The sequence below is a fragment of the Oryzias latipes genome, chromosome 6, assembly GCF_053564925.1.
Source record: "Oryzias latipes strain Hd-rR chromosome 6, Olatipes_Hd-rR_3.1".
NCBI classification, from domain to species: domain Eukaryota; kingdom Metazoa; phylum Chordata; class Actinopteri; order Beloniformes; family Adrianichthyidae; genus Oryzias; species Oryzias latipes.
The window spans coordinates 13,504,264-13,525,403 of record NC_136242.1 but is presented as its reverse complement, the minus strand read 5'-3'; the positions used below and the strand labels follow the sequence as shown (position 1 = coordinate 13,525,403).

Below are 21,140 nucleotides of genomic sequence, written 5' to 3'. Positions count from 1 at the left end.
TACAGCCCTTTTGGGGCGCAGCATTCTAGAAACGCTTGAATGCGTCTCTGCAGCCTTAAGGTACCGCTCCTGATCCGGGGTTAAAAGTCCCGTTAGTCATTAGCGAATGTCAACAGATCCTAAAGGAGAGCGAATTGTGCTTTGAGGCAGTCACTGGGAACATGGAGGAGAAGAGTGGGAGCGAATGAGTGAAGTGTCCTCGTCACGACACTGTTGAAAAAGCTGAGTCATGTTAGACCAGAAGAAAGGAGGCTCAGTGGGAAAAAAAAGGGATAAAACCGAGCAGATTCTCAACACAAGGAGTGAGAAATGTGACAGCGTCTGCCACGGCGATTCATTCGTGGCAGTGACTCACAGAGTGAGGTTCTAAGGGTTTAGCCAACATGATAGGTGTGAGGAGAGAAGCTGATAATGTTTCAGGGGAAAAATGGTAGCAGCCGTTTCATTGGTGGAAGATCATGCATGTGTGTGTCACAGAGGGGAGGGTGCAGCAACAGGAACCACACGAGGAGGAGCTGTTAGAGAAGAGGCGTCACAGCAAGTAAAACTCCACGCCCCTCCCTGCCGAGCATCCATTTACTGAGCCGGCGCTGTGCACAGACTCAGCAGCAGAAGGGGGGGGATGCAGAAGTGCTCCGTGGCATCGCTGGATTTAGATTAGAGCTCTGCGGCGGCACAGAATTGAAGCGTCTCCACGCTGGAGCATCTGTGAAGGGACTTGCTGTAACAGTCATGCAAGAAAGATCCACACTGGATTCATCTGACCAGGTTACAGAGGAGGTGCTCTTGAGTGCGTGAAGACCGTCTGAGGAACATCACTGGAGCAGCCCTTGTTCTTTTTGCCTACCAAGTGTGGAAGATGACCACCATGCAGAGGCTGCTGCAGCTGCCAGTGAACGCTGTGAACATGGTGAAGACGGTGCAGAGTCAGGTGCAAGGCCAGGAGGAGGCCAAGAGTCCGGTGCTGACCCCCGACGGCGCTCAGCAGACTTGGTACAACGCCCTCCAACCTGATGAGCTGCGCCACCTTCGGTCTTCTTCAGGTACAGGTGGAGGTGGAGGTGGAAGTGGAGACCAGGAGGAGCGAGCAACTCTGGAAGAAGGTGGCGGAGGAGGTGGCGGCAGTTTCCAGACTCAACCGCTGCGGTAATCATAGCTGTTCCATGCTGAAGGAGTGTTGGAGGCTTCGTCTGCCTGTCAGGGCAGGTCCCACTGAAAGCAACAGGGCAGCTCGAAGAGCAAACAACACTGGATTTTTGCTGAAATCCAATTTGCTAGTATTAAGTAGCTGTTTGAACATAACATTTAAACATTTATTTTCACTTATTAAAGTTCTACCAACAAAAGTCAGCAATCCACTTTTGGACTCACCGTAAACCACATTAGCTAAAAGCAGGAAGGGAGGTTAGTTTCAAATAAACTCTGTCCATTCAAGAGTTAAACTTCACTTAAATGTATTTATCAAAGACATTTTCTACTTTAGCTTTTTCCAAACGGTTTACCGCTGTTCAGGATTTGTGTTGCTGTTTTGATTGTTCAAAGTAGATGACGTAAGGTTGACGCGTTGGATGTCCAGAGGTTGCCTTGTTTTTTGTTGCATTTTTAATCTCAAACTGTGGCAAATGAAAAACTTTTCTTGGGTTTTTGGATTTGCCACAAAGCTATAAATTCGGAATCGCTGCGCTTCTGTTTGTTGTAACAACACTCTCTTGATGTCTCTCCTCATGAAAGCTTTTGGCAGAAAACTTTGAGTGTCTGACGGCTCTATTTCGACAGAACAGAACAGGAAATGTGACGCGTGCCCAAAAATGTGTTCATAAACTTGACACGCCAGACGTGTGTGGGAGGAGCTACAGTCTAAAGCTTTCCGCCTCATTGCTACATGGAAGCATTGTCCCGCAGTAGATCATTATTGTCTTGATGAAAATAAAAAAAAGATCACAAAGTTCAGGAGGAGAACGATCAGATTCTCCTCCTGTGTTTGTTTTGGACTCCACCCACTGATTGTTTCATCTACACGCCACAATCCGAAGCTGAGTCCCTGATTGGTCGACGCATCTTATCTGCCAAAGTTCAGATTTTTGAGCTGTCGCTGTCCTAATTTTGCCAAAACATGCTTAAATTGCGACGCAAAACCTCTGATCATGTCTGTACATTGATCTAACATTGAAACTGGGCGTCCTGGACATGCTCGATCATGTTGAGACTTTAAATAGTCGTTACCGTTTACCGCCAATGTTGCCGGAAAGCCAAAACATGACTATGTTCTGCAAAGATGTTGATATTAAACAATAGTGGCAATTAAAGAGACAAGTTGGAAGAACAGGACGGACAAACTGCTTTAATTTTAATCTTTGCTCTCCATTTTCTCCACACACGTCATGTTTTCCATTAAAACCTGCTTATTTTCAATTATTTATGTAAAAGAGTTTCAACAGAAAGCTTACGTAATACATGTACATAGCATTAAACTTAAAAGACATCTTAAATAGTTCAAAAGATGAGATAAAAACATGGATGGATAAACTGATATGATAATAGCTTGTTTTTCTAAGCATTAGACAGCCTACAATCTCAGCACACCCAATTGCTTTGACTTGCTCCACTGACATTCTAAGTTTGGGGTGGCTAAGTCCGGGACTGTTGTCGCACAGTTGCAACAAACATTAAAAATATATCTATAATGAAAACTGCTCAATCAAAAACAAATATTGAGGGTTTTCATATCCGTACCTTAGTCTTTTTTAAGGTAACTTTTCTAGATGTTCCAGGAAGCCAAAATGACATTACTAAAACAACATTAGTAAGTCAAATACAAACTTCATGCTCTTGTTTGATCCGCGTTCTTGTTAACAACCAGTTTCCACAACAAATTTGATATCTTTTAGCGCACATTAGCTAGCTTTGCATCTCTACCTTTCTCCAATTGCAAACCTTTGTATATTTCAGTTTTGTAAACTTCCTCCAAATTTGTCAAAGATTTCTGGGTAAATACGCAGTTATTTCACTTACCCTGCTGTTTAATAGTAACAGAGATGAGTCATTTCACAAGTTGGAATTATTTAAGCTGTCCTTAAACAAAAGATATAAAGAAATGTTAAAGAAGCTTAAAGAGCATCATTTTAATAGATTTAACAAAAATCATGAATGAGATCTGCTGAAACATTTTAGCTGCAATCTGAGGATGATGGTGATGAAAGATCTTTGTCTTACAGCTTTTATTCTGTAAGATAAACAGCGTTTTTTCAAGGACCTGAGCACACTTTGAAGATTCAGAAATAGAACACAAAGCTTTTAAATTAGCAGCAAGACAATCAGCAGTTGATAGATATCAAGAACTGAATAACGGTTTCGGGTTTTGTGGTGGTGGTAAACGCCAGCGCAAAGATCACACACAGTGGTACTGAGAACCAGTTGGGGTGTTTAGGGAGCTTCAAGATACAACGACAGGAAAAAAAAAAGAAATGTCTGCGCTCAAAGAGTCACTTTATGTAAAACAGCTACTTCCAAATGCAAACTGAAACTCCTTGATCTTTTGCTCAGAGCTGAGTCACGAACATTTCCTTTCATTTGATCTCATTTTTTAGTTGGTTTGTCAGGTCGTGTCTTTGGATACTGGCCTACTTTCAGGGATACTTTCCAGAAGGAGAGTCCTGATAATCTTTGTGCTTTGGTGCCAGGTAACCTGACCCCTTCGTACCACGGCGGGTTCAATAATTCAGAGCTGTTCAGTGGGACTCCAGAGTAACCAGAGGAGTGATGGTGGGATGAAATTACCCCTGTTCCTTTGTCCGTTTTTCACAGATATCTCACAGACGGAGTTAAAAGACAGTAAAATTGACAGGGACGTCACCTGTCCGCCTGAAATTGCTTTGAAGCTTTCCATTTTGTTTATTTGTGCTCAACTTTGTGTTTCCTTTTATCTTTTTGTCATTCTTTAAAAAAAAAAGAAAGGCTGTCAGAGTAAACAAAAGAGTTGTTTCCTTCCCTCTAGGCAACATTTTTCTGCACTACTAAATTAAACTTTCATCATGTCGTTTTATCATTTAAATACATGGGAATGCTCCTAATGTATGGCTCAATTATCTGTGGATGCAGACTCACAGCCAGGCTGACTCTAGCCTGGGTAGAACAGAACTAATAGGACTTTCTAGGTTTTAATTAGGCAAAGCAAAGCTTGTTTGGCTTTAAAGAAGCTGCTTTAATCCCTTTCACACAGTTAATTAGCAGGACTGATCAGCACGAGTTATTATTTTTTTCCTTATAAGTAAAAATTGAAGAGCCAATACTCTATGTAAATGATAATAAAGATAATTCTTCCCTCAAACACTCCAGTGTAGTCAGCTTTAATCATTATTAGTCCGGGTTCTTTTTTAGCATTTTAGCTTTCGCTCTAATAATTTTTTTTAGAGGCAATTCGTAATAATATTTATAGTTTTTTTAGTGCACACAGCTTCTTTTTTACAGATATTTTTATTATGTTGCAAAGTTATTCTACAATACACCTGAAAATGTTCAAGAAACTCAATACCAAGAAGTTAATGTTGTCAATTTTTTCTGAAACAATTCCCGTAAATTTAGATGAAACTGTCTTTATGTTTTGTAATAACATTTAAAAGTATACAGATAAAATAAAAATGTATAAATCTCCCCCAAAAGTAAAGACAAGGTTTAAAAAAAGGATTTACAGTAAAAACCAGGCAAATTTACCCTAAACTATGAAGAAACTTCCAAAGGATTTATTCCAAGGTGTTTCACATTTATCGTGTGTCATAACTCTTATTATGTTTGTTTTAAACCTAAAACTATAAAGCTAATAACCTTGTTGAAACCTTCACAGAAAATGTTTATTGAAAGATATACTAATGGCGGGTAGGCATCATTCCTACATCACCAACGATGTGATTGACAAGCGCACAGGTAGTGCAGAGACCGCTGATAATTAAGTTAGTGACAAATTTATTGAAAGGATCGCAATGAAGTTTCAATAAGGTTGTGTTACACGTTTGGTTGTTGTGCTGCTTATTACTCCTAAAAACAGATAGGAACCATTTGTCCTCAGTGTCACGGTTTTAGTTCCTGTGCTTTTGTGTTCTAGTTGTCTTTTGGTTCTTGTTTTGAGTTCAGTTTCCTGTTTTATTTTGTAGGGTTTCCTGTGTTGTGTCGTGTTTTCTAGTTTTACTTTTGGTCCCTATTCTGCCCTCATTGTTTCCACCTGTGTCTCGTCAGTCCTGTATGTATTTAAGTCCTGTGCTGCGCCATAGTCTTAGGTCTCACCTTTAATGTGTATTTTGAATGTATTTCCAATTTTGAGTTTGCCTGCCTGCTGCAGTGGTATTTTGGTTATTTTAGTTTAGTTATTAAAGCTCCTGTTTCCTGGAACCTCCTGCCTCCTCCTCCTCTCTGTACCTGGGTGCTTCCCTCGTTCTCCCCGCCGTAACACTCAGTGCCTTTTTTTTTTAAGTCAGAAACATTTTAAATCATATTTTTTAATCTTATTAGAGCCTTAAGTTTTGCAGCAGTAAAAAAAAAAAAAGATTCACCCTTTAGATATGAAAACAGGGAAATAGAAAATCTAAAAATAAAAAAAACATGAAAAAACTCATGACTAATATTTATCAGAAAAAACATAATTTGAACAACCAGGGTACATGTGTGTTTGTGTGACTCATTCTTTTCTGTTGGGTCCATTTGGAGCCATTGTGTTGGCCTGCTGCCATCTTTGCTAGCTATAACTAAAGACCCACAGCTGTTCTTGGAGTGTTTAACCATTGTGTTATCCTAGGCACTTTGACATTGGGAGTTGGGTCATCTAGACCCACTAGACAGTGCACTAAACCTTTTTTCTTCAATGATTTGTGATCCTCACTGGTGTCCATGGATTGCATGAAATCTTTCCACCTTTATCCACCTTTGTCATGGTAGGGATAACGCGTCAATGTAAGGGTGAGGTCATCTAAGTTAGCACAAGGGATACACGCGTGACAAAGACACGTGACGTTGTTGGAACATGCTCACAGAGGTTGTCTTAGACCTATGGATTCATGCTCACCTGTCAAAATACTGCCCCAAGTCGTTTACCATTTCAATTTCAAATATAAAATAAAACAATGAGGCAAAAGGAGTACAGTACGGTACAGTACAGTACATCACCAGTACAGATTTGATGAATGTGAAATCATGGAGCCGGGCCAAATATTTACATTGGATTGAACAGGAACCTAGCCTTAGTCATAACTGCCCTTATGGATGTAGACGGGCTGTCTGCGGGCAAAAAATGGTCAAACCCATTCAGGGCATGCTCCATATGAGATAGTAAGGTTGAAGATCGCTTTGTGATCCTGTAGAGCGAAAATGTTCATGCACATTTTTCAACGGCCACGCTGTGAACGTCAGGTTGTAGCGAACACAAACAACATGTGAGGGTGAAGAAAGGGGAAGCAGGTGAGATGCAGCTGTTACCTTTTTTTTTAACTGCGAGATGAGTGAGCTCTCCTTCCATGGTTATAAACTAGGAAATTTGACAAGTGTGTAGTTTGTGTTAGCATCCTACGGGGGTCCTACAGGAACTTACATGACACGTACACACCTCACACATGCACATTTGCACACACTCAATAAGGGGCCAATACACGCACCTTGCTTAACTAGAGTGTGGTGTAAGGGCACCATTGGCCAGCGTCATAAGTGTAAATAATAATAATACACTAACCACACGCACAACAATGGTACGTTCCATTCCCATGACGAGTCCCAAGGGAACTCCAAGACACAACTACACCCCCTTTAACCCTTGTGCTATCCTAGGCACTTTAACATTGGGAGTTGGGTCATCTAGACCCACTGGACAGTGCGCTGAACCTTTTTTCTTCAATGATTTGTGATCTTCACTGGTGTCCATGGATTGTATCTTTCCACCTTTATCCACCTTTGTCATGGTAGGGAGAACACGTCAATGTAAGGGTGGGGTCATCTAAGATAGCACAAGGGTTAAGATGCTGCAGCTCCTGTCTAGAACCCTCTACGCACCTGGACAACCCAAAAACCAGCAGCACCTGTACAGGCTTTACTTTGCTCCAGTTACTTTTACTTTGAAACAGAAGTCAAAAGGAGGCTTCTTGCTGCTGTCGTTCCAGTGTTGCTGCAAAATCTTCAATCACTGCTGTGGAAATTCAAAGATCATCCCTTGAGGGCTCTAAATGTGTCAATGTGAGGCAGAGAAATTCTTAATTTTAAACACCAAATCTCTTATGTTTTTGTCTGACGTTGAGCTGACTTTCTTTTGTGGTCCAGTTTCCTTTAACTAGTTGGTTTATTAGTGATCCTAAATGTTTATAGCAGTGAATCTGAGAGTAAAAACCCTGTCGCCCTGTATTTTTACAGAGAGTCCCACTGGCATGTTAGTAGACTTCCTTCTTTCCCCTTTTCAGTGTCAAAAAGTGTCTGTTCACAAGAACAAACTAAAAAAGGTAACCAAATAAATTCCAGCGAGCTTAACTAGATCTCTAATTTAAGCAGAGCTCACAAAAATAGAACACAAGCTACAGGCTGTTGTCTGTCATCATGGAAGCACAGGATAGAAATGATGGAGGGGGGGCTTCAACCATCAGCAGGAAATCAGAATTATCTTTTTCCTCATCTCCAGATGCTAAAATGTCCAATTGCTCCAAATATGAGTCAGTCATCCATCAATCATCAGCCTATCCAGCAGAAGTAGTGAAGGCTCTGTTATACAAAAATACTGTCTGTAAGAAACATCTCGCTCTGAAACTTGAGCACTTTGAGGCATATAAGGAAGTAATCCCTTTTTTAGGACAAAAATGTGCACTTGTTGCCATGTAACCGATTTCAGCTTTTGGCTACCGCCCAAACTGAACTCATACTGTGAGCTAACAATTTAATTATTGCAGTATTGACCCAGCATGACAGATTGCACTACTGTTGAACAGCATGTATTATCCTGTTGTCACTTTGCACAGATGAAAACAAAGATTTAATGGGCGCATGCATGAGCGCTTGTCTGCACAGTTGTGTAGTACGGGCTGTGTTCAGCAGTGGCCACCTCCTCACAGACTGCAGGCTCTCCATTCACTGCTGCTGTGCGATCAAGAGATGAATTATGTTCACCGCTTCAGCAGTGGTTCTGGAAGCATTTTCGGATGGCTTGGTTTAGAGAGAAAACCTTTAAAAAAGGTAGAGAATCTCTTTGTGCCTTGATGCAAGTTTACTTTTTTATAGATCTCAAGGCAACAAGCCAAAGACGTGTGAACAAAGCAGCAGAACAAGTGGCTGTCAAGGATTTACTCGCAGAAGATAACCCATTCTGAGCATTTTTCAAACTGCAAATTGTGCCTTAAGCACAATATTCCTACAGTGTTGCTCGCAAAAGTCTTGGTCGCACTTTATCATCTTCTGTCTTTTCATTCGATTTTTTTTTCTTTGGGATTATTTTTCGTTTCCGTGTCCATAGTCCAAATTCTTGATTCACATCTGGGTTAAGATATTATTAACAGTTTTATATATATATATAATTATGACATTTTTAGGCAATTAAAAAAAACTGTGTTGTTTCTTAGGGCATAGTGTCTGTAGAGCAGCAGTAGCTGACCAGAAATTCACCTCTGAGTTTTGGGCGGAGCAACCCCGCCCCCCTTTCTCTCCCCATTGCTGAGAGTTTAAAGCAGAGAACTTCTCGTCCGTATTTTCTACATCACAAATACGCTCTTTCTCGAACCGCATTTGATTTTTGTTTACTCCTAATTCAATGATTTGAATAGAGAAATACTCAGAAATGTGATTTTAATTTGAATTTTCTTTATAAATGTTCTCCATTTTGAGAAAACTGCTACAAGAACATGTTAAAAACACCAAAAAACACATCATTGGAGAGGGTCTTTAAATATGTAAGTTACAATGTTTTGTGAAAGTTGATTACAGAAAGTTTTTGGTTTTTTAGATCAACGAAACTGTGTAATTACAGCAAAGTTAAAAAAAAAAAATCAGGAATTTGATTAAAGGAGCTTACAACTGAGTTAAATAAAATGTAGCACGAATGTTTTTGTTTAGTGAATTTTTTTATTTGTTCCAACAAAACTAACTCTAACCTTTTCATTTATCTGCCCTTCAGTTGGGCCACATTTGTTTAGAACATAAAATATCAGAATGAAGTGATTAAATTTGGTCCCAGACTATAAAAATGTAAAACTGTGCATTTGCAGAAATGCATTTGAAAGTCTTTTATGATTGGAGATAGCCTTCATTCATGTCAACTCTTGTTTTTCCATTGAGGAATATTTTTCCCATACCATCACACTGCCTCCACCGAAAACGTAACTGATGCCTCGGTGAGTTTGATCCTTTCCACATGAACTAAACACTTTGACTCTACATTCTGACTGAATCTAGACTCATTGCTAAGCATGACATATTTATGCCCACTTTGCAGCCTGACTGACAGGTCTATATGGAACAGGTCATTTAGTTACAAGTTGATACTCAAGTTTTACCCCCCCCCAAAAAAAAGTTTCAGCTTATTTTTGCCACCAATGCACACATATGCTCACAGCAGAAGGTCAAAACTAAAATAGAAATGTCCAAAGAAACTGGCATTTTGGAAAAGTTGAACTCTTTCCCAAACACTTTGAACCAACTACATTTTTGATTATAAGGGACATAAATAGAGTTTTCAAAGGAATAAGAGGCAAAATTATAAATTTCTTGCTTTTTATGTAACGTGCTTTTGCATGGGGACTTTGGGTTAAGAGTTAATCACAATAACCTTAAGATTATTGATGTTTTTTTTCAAAGGAGGGTTTCCAGACCACAGATATTGACCTGTTTGTCCTGTTCTTTATCCGTTGTTACCCAACAATGCTTTGTGTCTTTATGGATCAACTTAAACATTTCTGAAGTTGAAAGAAAAGCATATAGCTTTGCTGCCATCTATGAATACTTCAGTCCTTTCTTTGTTGAATTTTTCAATGATTATGATGTAATTTTGCTCTCCTGGACCATGTTTCACATAGGTTTTGTACTTCTTTTTTTCTGAGGCTCATATACATATTTTTCTTTTAATGCAGAAGATGTCATGGAATGTTCACAGGTAAAATGTGACGCCTGCGCTCTGACAGTTTTGAAACGTTTCGTTCTTTGAAAACTGCAAAAAAGCTCAGCGAACAGAGAAAAAAATCACTTGATTTCATTTTATTACATCCTTTGTTGCCTAGGAAACTAGTGGGCTTTCCTTTAGGAGGGGAGACTCATTGTTTTTAAACAGTTTCAAAAGGAGTTTGTTGAATGAGTGATGTGTCAGCAGAATAATAGGGCATGAAGAATTCTAATAACAATAAAAAAAAAATTAAATTAGTTTTTTTGTCAATCCTTTATTATTTTTCCATAGACGTTTTGAAAAGTTGAGTTGTTAAACAAGTGCAACCAATATGACCACTGATCCTGGACATTATAGTATCTTTATACAAAATATTCCATATTTCAAAGGTACATTAAATCCCTGATTTAGAAAACAGTTTCAGTAAATTAAATTGATTTTTCTTTTTAAAATCTAAGTGGTCATGTTTCCTTCGAAGCGATTGGTTGCTTTTATTTTAGTTTTAATACAAGAATTTAAAAAGTAAACTAAGTTTTTACTTTGAAAGTTTTTCCTTTCACAAATGTTGTTTTGACGTGGTTTAAAATAAATCCAATGAACTGAAATTATTAAATCCTAATTGAACCATCTGATTAATTTAGCATCGACACTCAAAGTTTTGAGCTCCATCACTTGACTACTTTTTGTGTTGTTTCATTGACTGTAAATACACTTTTTTAACAACCATTTTTTAAACCTTAACAATAAAGGACAGTTGGCTTTCTGGAAGAAGCTGGCTCGGATTGCACCTCTATGCTAAAAGGGAAAGAAAGGCTGGGTCGGCCTCATGTCTTCACATCAGCAGCAGAAACCCCACCAGCAGCGATCTGCCGTGTGCTCGCTCCACGCAGAGGCTTTAGCCGAACCTGTCAGAGCTGTTCGTTCCACTTTGTGTGTTTGTGCAGCAGCAGGGTGGGGCTGTCAGCTTAGATCCACTCAGACAGGGATGGTGGGTCTCTGTGAGGGGGCTCACTGATTCGCTCCTGTCGTCTCTAACAGATCTTATGAATGAAAAGCCTGGAGTGAGTGGCGCATGTTAGCGGATAGTGAGCTCCACGCTGACATGACAGCTGACGTTGTTGATGATCAAAGATTAGGAAAACAGCAAAACATCCGCGCTGGTGATGGATTTATTTTGGCATTTTTGGGGGAAAGGTGTGATGATGCTGTCAGTCGGGAGTGCAGCTTCTGTTCTGTTGAGTATTATGCTCATGTTTAATGCTCAAGTTTTATTCTTCGTCATGTTTTGCCTTTACACCAGGGGTGTCCAAACCTTTTGCAAAGAGGGGCAGATTTGATTCCTTTTAATAACATTAATTGCAAATTAATTATTTATTTATTTTTTTGCAATAGTATATTTTTACTTTCTTCACATAGAACACAAATATCTGTAGATACATTTAAAAAAAAACTGTGAAAATGTTGAAAATGCTTCACATAATTCACTATTAAATGCTCACTGTACATTTCTAAATCTAAATCAGATGAACAGGAAAATAACACAAATAGTTATTTTATTCAGAAGTGATTTTGATCACAGAAACAAATAAATGCTCTTCTCTTTGGCCCTTAAGGCTCTGAATGTCAAGTAGCCCCAGGTTGTTGCCGTAGTTTTAGAACAGCTTAGTACTGTACAAACAAGAAATTGTCGTTTTTAGAAAGGGATTTTTGGCCCACGGGCCAGACTTCAGTGGGCGAGAGGTGCAAGACACGCTTACGTTTAAGATACAACAACAAATCCTAGTTCAGACTCACAAATCATGAAGCACTAAAAAACATTATAGATACATGAAACAGTCCAAAAGCATTTTTACGAATTATATTACTACAGTAATACTAGACAGTTTTTGAGTCACTTCCAGTATTAAGGGTATTCCCTTCCCATTAAGCAGCCGGCCGGCAAGTACAAAACATGACAGCAGAAAATGGAGAAAAAATTGACAAAAGCGAGCAGCTTTCCTTTCCAGCCGTAACTTTTCTGTTAGAAGCCGTGTCTTCGCTTTCGTTGTTGTGTTTCTGTATTTTGTCATGTGTTCTGTGATTTGCTGTTGTTGTATGTTAAATATAAACGTGTCTTGCACCTCTCGGCCACCACACCGGACTTTGGACATGCCCGTTTCACAAGCTTACTCATTCCAATCTGAGTGAAATGGAAGTATAAGAACACAGATCTTGTACCCCAATCTTCCTGAAAATGAAGTTTCAACTTTAAATTAGTTTGTTTTCAAGCTTCATATTATTAGGGAAATATTAATTTAAAAAGCCCAAATATTGATTTGATCATGATTTGGTAAAAGTATTTGATAAACATTTGAAATGCTCTTTTCCTCCAAAGACCACAATAATAACACTTCGGCACCTGAAAACAACTGCAGCTTTTTGATATGTGCTGAAATAAACCCTCTGCACTTTTAATGCAGAACTTTCTTGAATGAAGTGTTTTCCTCCAAGGCAACTTCTCCCAAATGTGTAAAATATTCTAGCCGCAGATGTTGTCGGTCCTCCTCTGCATCTGCAGCTCTGCCTGACAGTGGCGGTCATTAAAATCAGGCTGAGCGGGAAAGCATGGAGCACATGCAGGATGATGAACCCCGAGGACCCGGTTTGGGAAACATCTCCTGCTACTTGGATCAGTAAAATACCAGAATGCAGAAAAAACAAAAACCGAACTGAGGCGTCTGAATCTCAAATGGCAGGAACAATGCATTGTGGGTGCACAGCAGTAAAACAGAGTATGAAATAACTATTTGTTTCACAGCCGTCAGTCTGTTGAATCATCAATGTTGCAAATGCAAAAATATATTTTGCTTGAATTATTAGTTCAACTCAGAAATACTTTATAATAACGTTACTTTAAAGCTGTAGGATATTACATTTTATTTTTTTAGATTTAATATTTTAAACAAGTTGCTGCATAAAAATGATGAACTATAAACATGTAATAAGCAATTATAAGCACTGAGGATATTTCATGGCTAAAAGATAATAAATGAATACATTTTGAGAAGAATATTAAATGTCTTGATAATTAAAATCACATTTTTAAACATTTTGTAAACATTTATAGAAAAATTGCAATTTAAAGTAGTTTTTAAAAGAAAAGTAACATTTTAACAGAAAGTAATGAGATTTTTTTTAATTAACTAACTAATTAATTACTTCGAAATTAATTAGATTTTTATACGACTAAGATAGTAAGACACATTTAAAAGAAGATATACTTTGTTACATTAGGTAGGTTAATTTTTAGGACAATTTTATATTTACCAACAAAGTTTAAAATCTTTTATTTTTTATGAATAAATGAACAAACTCTAGATTATAATGTTGCTGCATGTTATAAAGGGCTCTTTAAGGCCTTTTGGTTTCGTCTTGCTCACTTGCTCACAATATTTTCAGCGTTTTCCAGTAAACTATATTTTTTTAAGCATAAACTTCATCATTAAAGGCTTAAACTATAACTTTCTCTCAAGTCGGCCCTCATCCTCGCTCTTTGGCTCATATCATCTGAAAAACATTTTAACTCTGTCTTGTTTGTTAGCTGGTTGCCTTGCTTTAACATCTTTGTCTCATTTCCTGGAATCAGTAGTAAAATCCTTGGAGCTCTGCTTCATTTTCATCCATTTTCATACCTTTTTTTCTTTGTGGTATATCATTTTTTTAAATGACTCTTGAGAATCCTGATCCGTATTAAGTATTCAGTACAAACTGCAGTTAGTCTGCACTCTTTGCTGGATTCCTCCTGCATATTTCTTCTAAATGAAGGAGGAAACCAGGCCGTGTGTAATCCCTGGATGTTTCTCTGCTCGCAGACACGACGACCTGAAAGAGATGCTGGACAGCAACAAGGACTCCCTGAAGCTGGAGGCCATGAAGCGGATCGTGGCTGTGAGTTTTAAAAATGGTTGTGTTCCAGCTTCACAATAGGACTGAAGGACAAACCTCAAAACAGAAAAATCAGCGTGTATCCATAGAAGTTAGTGAAACTTAAACACAAAGATCTTTGCTCTAAATATTCACAAGCTGTACAACACAGGCAGCCTTACATAACTACAGGGGTAAGAGAACCAAAGTGTGCAGGAAGCTGTTAAATATTCATTCCTCTGTGTCAAGAGTTCTTCCTCTGAATAGCTTCGTATCCTTCATTTCTGCAGAACAGAAAAGATGAAAGAGATGGAAGAAACTTTTCCATGAGACTCACAGAATTGGGCCAGATCAGATGTATTTTTCACAAACCCTCCGTCTTAACCTATTGGTTCTTGTCTCTGCAGATGATCGCTCGTGGCAAAAACGCGTCCGATCTCTTCCCAGCGGTGGTGAAAAATGTTGCCTGCAAAAACATCGAGGTTTGTCACGAGCTCATCTTCATTTGAACAGTTTTAAAATCCAAATGCAATAAAGCATACCAGACCTTCCATTATTTTCTCAACTGTAGCGAGTGACTGAACTGAGAAATTTGACACTAACTCATTGAAAATGAGCTGCCAGGTCTGAAAACAGTGGAGACAAAGGCCTGTTTACCACATTGAAGCAGCCCTTCCCTTTGTTCAAACCTGCTTGCAGATGTCAATTTAAATTCAGAGTTTGGATGTTAGAATTTGGTTCTTTTTAACAGCAAAATATGTCCAACACAAGAGCTTTTCAGCTTTCATCTGTTTGCTCAGCTGTTAGGAAAAAAAAGAATATGGCTCTTTTTTTCCCAACCCTAAGAGTGAGCCGTCAGCTTTAAGCAGATATTTTATTCGATGAAACATTAAGTATTTTCTATAGGCAAAGACCAATTCAAGACTGTTGCAATTTTTCTTTCCTTTTTGACATCTTAATCAGATTTTTCTCAAAATTCATCGCTTGAATGTTCTCTGTGTTTTTGTTTTTTTACGTATTTAATTCTTTTAGGTCAAGAAGTTGGTTTATGTTTATCTGGTGCGCTACGCCGAGGAGCAGCAGGATCTGGCTTTGCTGTCCATTTCCACCTTCCAGCGTGGCTTGAAGGTACAGCTCATTTCTATTAGTGCTTTTTTTGTGAAAGTTTCAACGTTTCTAAAGTTTATAATTTAATTTAAAAATGATCATTTGATACTAACATAATGATTAGTTCTTTAATGATTTATTTTGATAACTGCTGGCTGATGTGCTGACATTCTGAGGTTCCAACAGATCCGTTTTCCTGACTCATTATCTGGCAACAGCAGCTCTCATCAATCTACATAAATATGAGCAAATATCTGGCAGCAGGAGTGACAGTTTCACCGTCAGCTAAAGAAAGACTTCAGTTGTTACAAATGACCTCGGGGTCATTGCTTTTCCTCTCATTCCTAATGTCGGGGAATTTCTTGCACTTTGGCAGGATCCAAACCAGCTCATTAGAGCCAGTGCCCTGCGGGTCCTCTCAAGCATTCGAGTGACAATCATCGTCCCCATCATGATGCTAGCCATCAAAGAAGCAGCTTCCGACATGTCTCCGTACGTCAGGAAGACAGCTGCTCATGCAATCCCCAAACTGTACAGGTACAACCCTGCAGAGAGAGCCACTGCGATGGCAGCAATCCCTGATCAAACTACTGTTCCATCACTGAGCTTTTGATTTTCAATAGACAAAAAAAAAACACATCCTATTGATGGACGGATAGATAGATGTCCATGTTATTTAGCTCAGAAAGCTCAATTGATCGGAAATTTATTTAAAAAACAAAGTTATCGTTTTTTTTCTCATATAACAAAACAAGTTTTTTTGATTTTAGTTTGGATCCCGAACAAAAAGACCAGCTGATAGAAGTCATAGAGAAGCTGCTGGCAGATAAAACCACGGTGAGTTGGCCTCTGTTGTCACACGTTTTCTGCTCATGCATATAGAAATGAAAATATTTTACCAGCCTATCATCTGTTCAGTCTACCGTTTTTGTTGAAGCTGTCTTAGCTGTTTCCGTGCGTCTTTACATGGAGAATATTGTGATGCTCTTCAGATTTGAATCCTAACCCTCCTGTCGCTGTCGTCCTTGCTGCAGTTGGTGGCGGGAAGCGTCGTGATGGCCTTCGAGGAGGTTTGCCCGGAGCGCATCGATCTGATCCACAAGAACTACAGGAAGCTGTGTAACCTCCTGATCGACGTGGAGGAGTGGGGGCAGGTGGTCATCATCAACATGCTGACCCGATACGCCAGGACGCAGTTCCTGAACCCAAACATCAATGTGAGCCGTGTGCAAATAAATAACAGGATTTTTGATTTGGTTGCAACCAATTGTACAAAAATCTGGGGGTTTTACCTTTTGGTTACTTTTTTAAAGTATTAAATTATCTGATCCTCTAGCTTTGCCACACTAAACATTTCATTGTTAAACCCTTTTTTTATTCTATTCTTTTTTTTACTAATTTCATCTAAATTTGGTTTCACATGCAAGTACTTTTTCTGCAAAAAAGTATTCATTCAAAAAACATCTAAACAGAACACAACTCTAAACTGTGTTTAGTTTCATTTTCTTAAAACTATCTGTTTCAAAAGGACTTTTTTTGGATAAATTAATAAATCCAATTTATCTTCATGTGAAAATAAACTTTCCGAAATACAGATTAGCTTTTTTAAACAATATTTCTGTTTTATCTCAGTGTTTGATCCCAACTGTGAAGTTTACTGTCGTCCCTTGAAAACAAATAAAGATTTTGAATTTATAGGAATTTATTAAAAAAATTATCAAATTTGATCTAAAATGAATGAATTGAGTTGAAACTGAAATAATTTCAATTCAACTCACAGGAATCCCTGCTAGAGGAGGGAGGAGGCGGGGATAAGAAATTCTATGCCTCAGATGAAGATGAGGATGAGGATGAGGAGAAAGACAAGAAGGCTGAGGCCGTCACCATGGCAAAGAGGAAGCCGTACGTGATGGATCCAGATCACCGGCTGTTGCTGAGGAACACCAAGCCGCTCTTGCAGAGCCGCAACGCAGCTGTGAGACCGCCGCACGCCACATTTAACACCTGGAGACTCCAGTCAGTGATTTAGAACCGCTGTCAGACACGATTTGCACGGCCAAATTCTGCCACAGCATTGATCCGCCAGCGGTTTGAAACTACTGGAGTTTTCTGCTGAGTGCATCACTGCCTCCTTTAGTAGTAATATAAGGAAATGCCTTTGGTTGGATAACAGTTCATACAAGCAGCTACCTAAAAAAGAAATTTTTGATTTTATATTAGAACATATTTGTTCCTAAAGCTTCAGGTGAGTTCTGAGCATTCAGAGATGATGCATTGTTCTAAAAAGAGCTATTTAGAAGTGGTAGAAAAAAGTCATTTAGACATTTATTGATGAAGAAACTGAGATATGAATCACATAAACATGGTGTGTTTTGAACATTAAATGTCATTCAATGGCTGTGTCCGAATTCCCACCCTAACCCTAAAACGATCTAGTGAGGGACTACGTATGTATTGCCCTGTATTTTAAAAGAAATTTGGACACCATATTCGCTAGTTGTTTGTTTTTTTAAACGGCAAATATGACGTCATCAATTTCACGAAGTGAAAATCTCATTGAAGTTAAAATCAACAATCATTTCTGAATCCAGTGTGTTCTGAAGATGAAAATAGTAATATTTTATTTAAAAATACTTTAAAATATTTTTTTTTGTAAGAATTGTTCAAACGCAATGCATTGTGGTCTATATTAACCAATCTAGTGAGCATCGATGCACACTGGGGTTTTTTCCCAGAGATTTCTGGTAAATTTCGATTTTGGAATTGTAGATTTTGATAGCACTACAAAATGATGAATGCCCTACATAGTGCACTATATAGTGAGTAGTAAAGGAATTCGGACATAGGCAATGTTAGAGCCTTAAAGAAAAAGTAGGAATATCAACTCTGCAAAGGGGCCCATTCATCCTCACTGCATAAACCAGCAAAAAGGCAGAGGAATTAGTGATGGAAACCTTGAAACTGATCAATTTCAGACGCCGTTTCGTTCATAAAGTGTCTGCTGCAGCATGCGGGGGGGGGGGGGTGTTAGCGCTGTCAGCTCACATCAGTAAGGTTGACAGATGGGTTTCTTTAGTGCACTCAGACTTTGACTCATTTTCTACTATTGAGACTCTGTGAAGCAGCTCAACACTTGCCTTATCTCTGTTTCATCATCTGGCCTTTTTCCAGGTGGTGATGGCTGTGGCTCAGTTGTACTTCCACCTCGCCCCCAAGGCGGAGGTCGGCGTGATTGCCAAAGCACTGGTCCGTCTCCTAAGGAGCCACAGGTGAGCTTTATCTAGAATTTCAAATAAGCTTTGTTCAACTCTAATACAGATTTCCTGAAGAAATCACACCGGTCCCCCAAAATGAACCAGCCGAGTCTTTGAGAAAAGCTGACGTTCAGAAGAGAAGTACAAGAACAACAGAGAAATGTAATCTTTTGGGCTTTAAAGCAAGAGAGGAAATGAAATGAGAAGCAGTGTGAAGGAAGATTCATGTGAGAGGAGAAAGCAGGGAGGGGTGACAGCGCTGGGGGGTCTGGAGGCTACAAATTTACCCGACTGTCACTTTTATTGAACGAGCTTTGGGTGGCGGCGCTGTGTGTGCTGTAATGTTATCATCATTCAGCAGCGACCTGTGGTTTATTACAGAAACACGGAATTACTCAATGAATTCTGTGTTCTAACAAAATACATGTTCACCGCTTTCATTTATCCGTTGTGCTATCTTAGATGACCCCACCCTTACATTGACGTGTTCTCCCTACCATGACAAAGGTGGATAAAGGTGGAAAGATTTCATGTAATCCATGGACACCAGTGAAGATCACAAATCCTTGAAGAAAAAAGGTTCAGAGCACTGTCTAGTGGGTCTAGATGACCCAACTCCCAATGTTAAAGTGCCTAGGATAGCACAAGGGTTACAAAAAGCTGAAAAATAGTTTTAAAATCAAAGCTGATTACAAAGGATGAAGTCAGTGGTCACATGAAAAACTTTGTTTCTAGAAAGTCTGATTTTCAGCAATACAGTATGGTTTTTTCGCCATGTTGGCAGGATCACCAAACCCCTTAAGCAGAAAAATCAATATTTGTTGGAAATTGCCCAGTGAGGTTATTGTACAGCTGGGAAGTGTTGGTGACACATCAATCTCAATAGCGCCCCCTGATTGTGTACAATTTTTAGGTTAAATATGAAATGAAATGGCTTTAAATGTAGAATTTAAAGACCCAATCTGATGAACATTGTGTTTTTCAGTGTTATTAACATGTTGTTGTGGCATTTTTCTGATGATGGAGGACATATACTGTATATATATGAAAAAAAGGCATAAATAGTATTTGGAATGTAGAAAGTATACTGGGCTGTCACAAGCTCCATGCTCCGCTCCATTCTGATGGATCCACTTGTAGACAAATAGATCCATGAACGTCTTTGTTTTCCTCGTCTGAGCTGGAGTTTGGCTCAACTGTCTGGCTGGATAGCTCTGTTGCTCGCCATTTTTGTCGCACCGGAAATGTTAGGCTGTGAGTGTGAGGGGCTGTAAGCTAGCGGAAGAGAGTGTAAACAGAAAACTCTCAGCAATGTGGATGGTGAGATTGGTGGGGTTGCTCCACACCAACAGTCCCGGCCTCAACTCAAATTGTGGCAGTAATGAAATCCTGCCGCTTTGCAGAAACTATGTCCTAGAAAATAACACTTTTTTTTCATTTTGACCACTGGAACGCTTTTGCAATAGGTCCAGATGTCTAGATGATCGGAGTTGGACTATGATACAGGAGGAACTTCAAACAAGCACCTAGTGGCTACCTGAAGAACTGCAATAGGCTTCATATACATTTATGTTTTTTTTAAGGAACACACAATAAAAAAAAAAACACAAAATGTAAATTTTAGCAAAAATATGATTCAACACCACATCAGCAATTTTGTTACATTAGTCGTGTAATTTTTCTTCTAGCTGGAGTTTTATGAGAGGCTTCTAACAAAAGAGCTCCATCACCTGATGTTTTAAGGAGACGGACTCTTCCTTCCTTTTCCCTTGCATGCGTCTGTTCAAATCCCGTTCCATTGGTTTGTCGTTCCTCTCAGAGCTCTTTTATGCAATTTCACTTCCTACTGAGCGATCCCATGATGCAGCACTGATCTACACAGCAATCAGGAAAATACTCATATGGTGATAGGAGCAGAAGGTTCAAAAAAGACTTCATCAACTTTTTATGATCGCTGCGCTTACGCTCCATCAATCCCACAATTCATGTTGCTTATTGATGTACAATGTTCTTTGCTTTCTGAGATATCTGGAATTTGAGCTATACAATTTTTGAGTGAAGGCAAAGTAAAAAAAAAGAAATCCTTGAACCCTCCACTGCTTACTTTTTCAGTCAAAAGTTCTGTAATTCCAGTCCTTTTTCTTTCAAACCGATCGAGAATGTCATATGCTGCAGAAAAGGTTCCCTAACCCTGATGCAGTTGTCTAACACGTGTCCATGTCTCTTGCTTCAGTGAAGTCCAGTACGTTGTCCTTCAGAATGTGGCCACGATGACCATTAAAAGACGGGTGAGATGAACCTACAGACTCTTTCCTCCTGTGTGTGTTTGCATCACTGTGGTTCACGCTGAACGTGTGACCTTCATGTCTGTTTAGGGCATGTTTGAGCCATACCTGAAGAGCTTCTACATCCGCTCCACAGATCCAACGCAGATCAAAATCTTGAAGGTCCTTTTATTTTTCTCTCGCTGTCCTTTTTTTTTTTTTTTAAGTTTGCCAACTTCTAGAAGACTGATGTTTTTTTATGTCTATTGCAGCTGGAAGTTCTCACAAATTTGGCAAATGAGACAAATATTTCAACTATTCTCAGAGAATTTCAGGTATGGTAAGAAGACACTGTCTGCACATTATCAACAATAACTTTTGTCCTGCTTTATTCATTTTCATTTTCTAAACCCGTTTCTATCACTTACGGGGTCACGGGGCTGCCGGAGCCTATCCCAGCCACTGCAAAGGCGGGGCACACCCTGAACAGGTCGCCAGTCTGAC

The 21,140-nt window shown here is 39.1% G+C and overlaps 1 protein-coding gene across 16 annotated transcripts in view; it reads left to right on the top strand.

The window, feature by feature from the left end:
• Positions 1–21,140, top strand: part of ap3b2 (adaptor related protein complex 3 subunit beta 2) — a 54,842-nt gene that overhangs the window by 11,448 nt on the left and 22,254 nt on the right. For 8 of the 16 annotated variants that reach the window (XM_023955639.2, XM_078949273.1, XM_078949272.1 and 5 more), the window contains exons 1-12: positions 571–1,146; positions 13,960–14,035; positions 14,419–14,493; positions 15,044–15,139; positions 15,495–15,655; positions 15,889–15,955; positions 16,153–16,335; positions 16,899–17,093; positions 18,290–18,387; positions 20,606–20,660; positions 20,748–20,819; positions 20,909–20,971. In XM_023955639.2, coding sequence (XP_023811407.1) covers positions 860–1,146; positions 13,960–14,035; positions 14,419–14,493; positions 15,044–15,139; positions 15,495–15,655; positions 15,889–15,955; positions 16,153–16,335; positions 16,899–17,093; positions 18,290–18,387; positions 20,606–20,660; positions 20,748–20,819; positions 20,909–20,971 — 1,428 coding nt within the window. In that variant the 5' untranslated portion in view covers positions 571–859. Of the gene's footprint in view, positions 1–570; positions 1,147–13,959; positions 14,036–14,418; positions 14,494–15,043; positions 15,140–15,494; positions 15,656–15,888; positions 15,956–16,152; positions 16,336–16,898; positions 17,094–18,289; positions 18,388–20,605; positions 20,661–20,747; positions 20,820–20,908; positions 20,972–21,140 lie in introns of those variants that run through there. The other 8 variants (XM_078949279.1, XM_023955643.2, XM_078949278.1 and 5 more) reach the window with 1 other exon arrangement.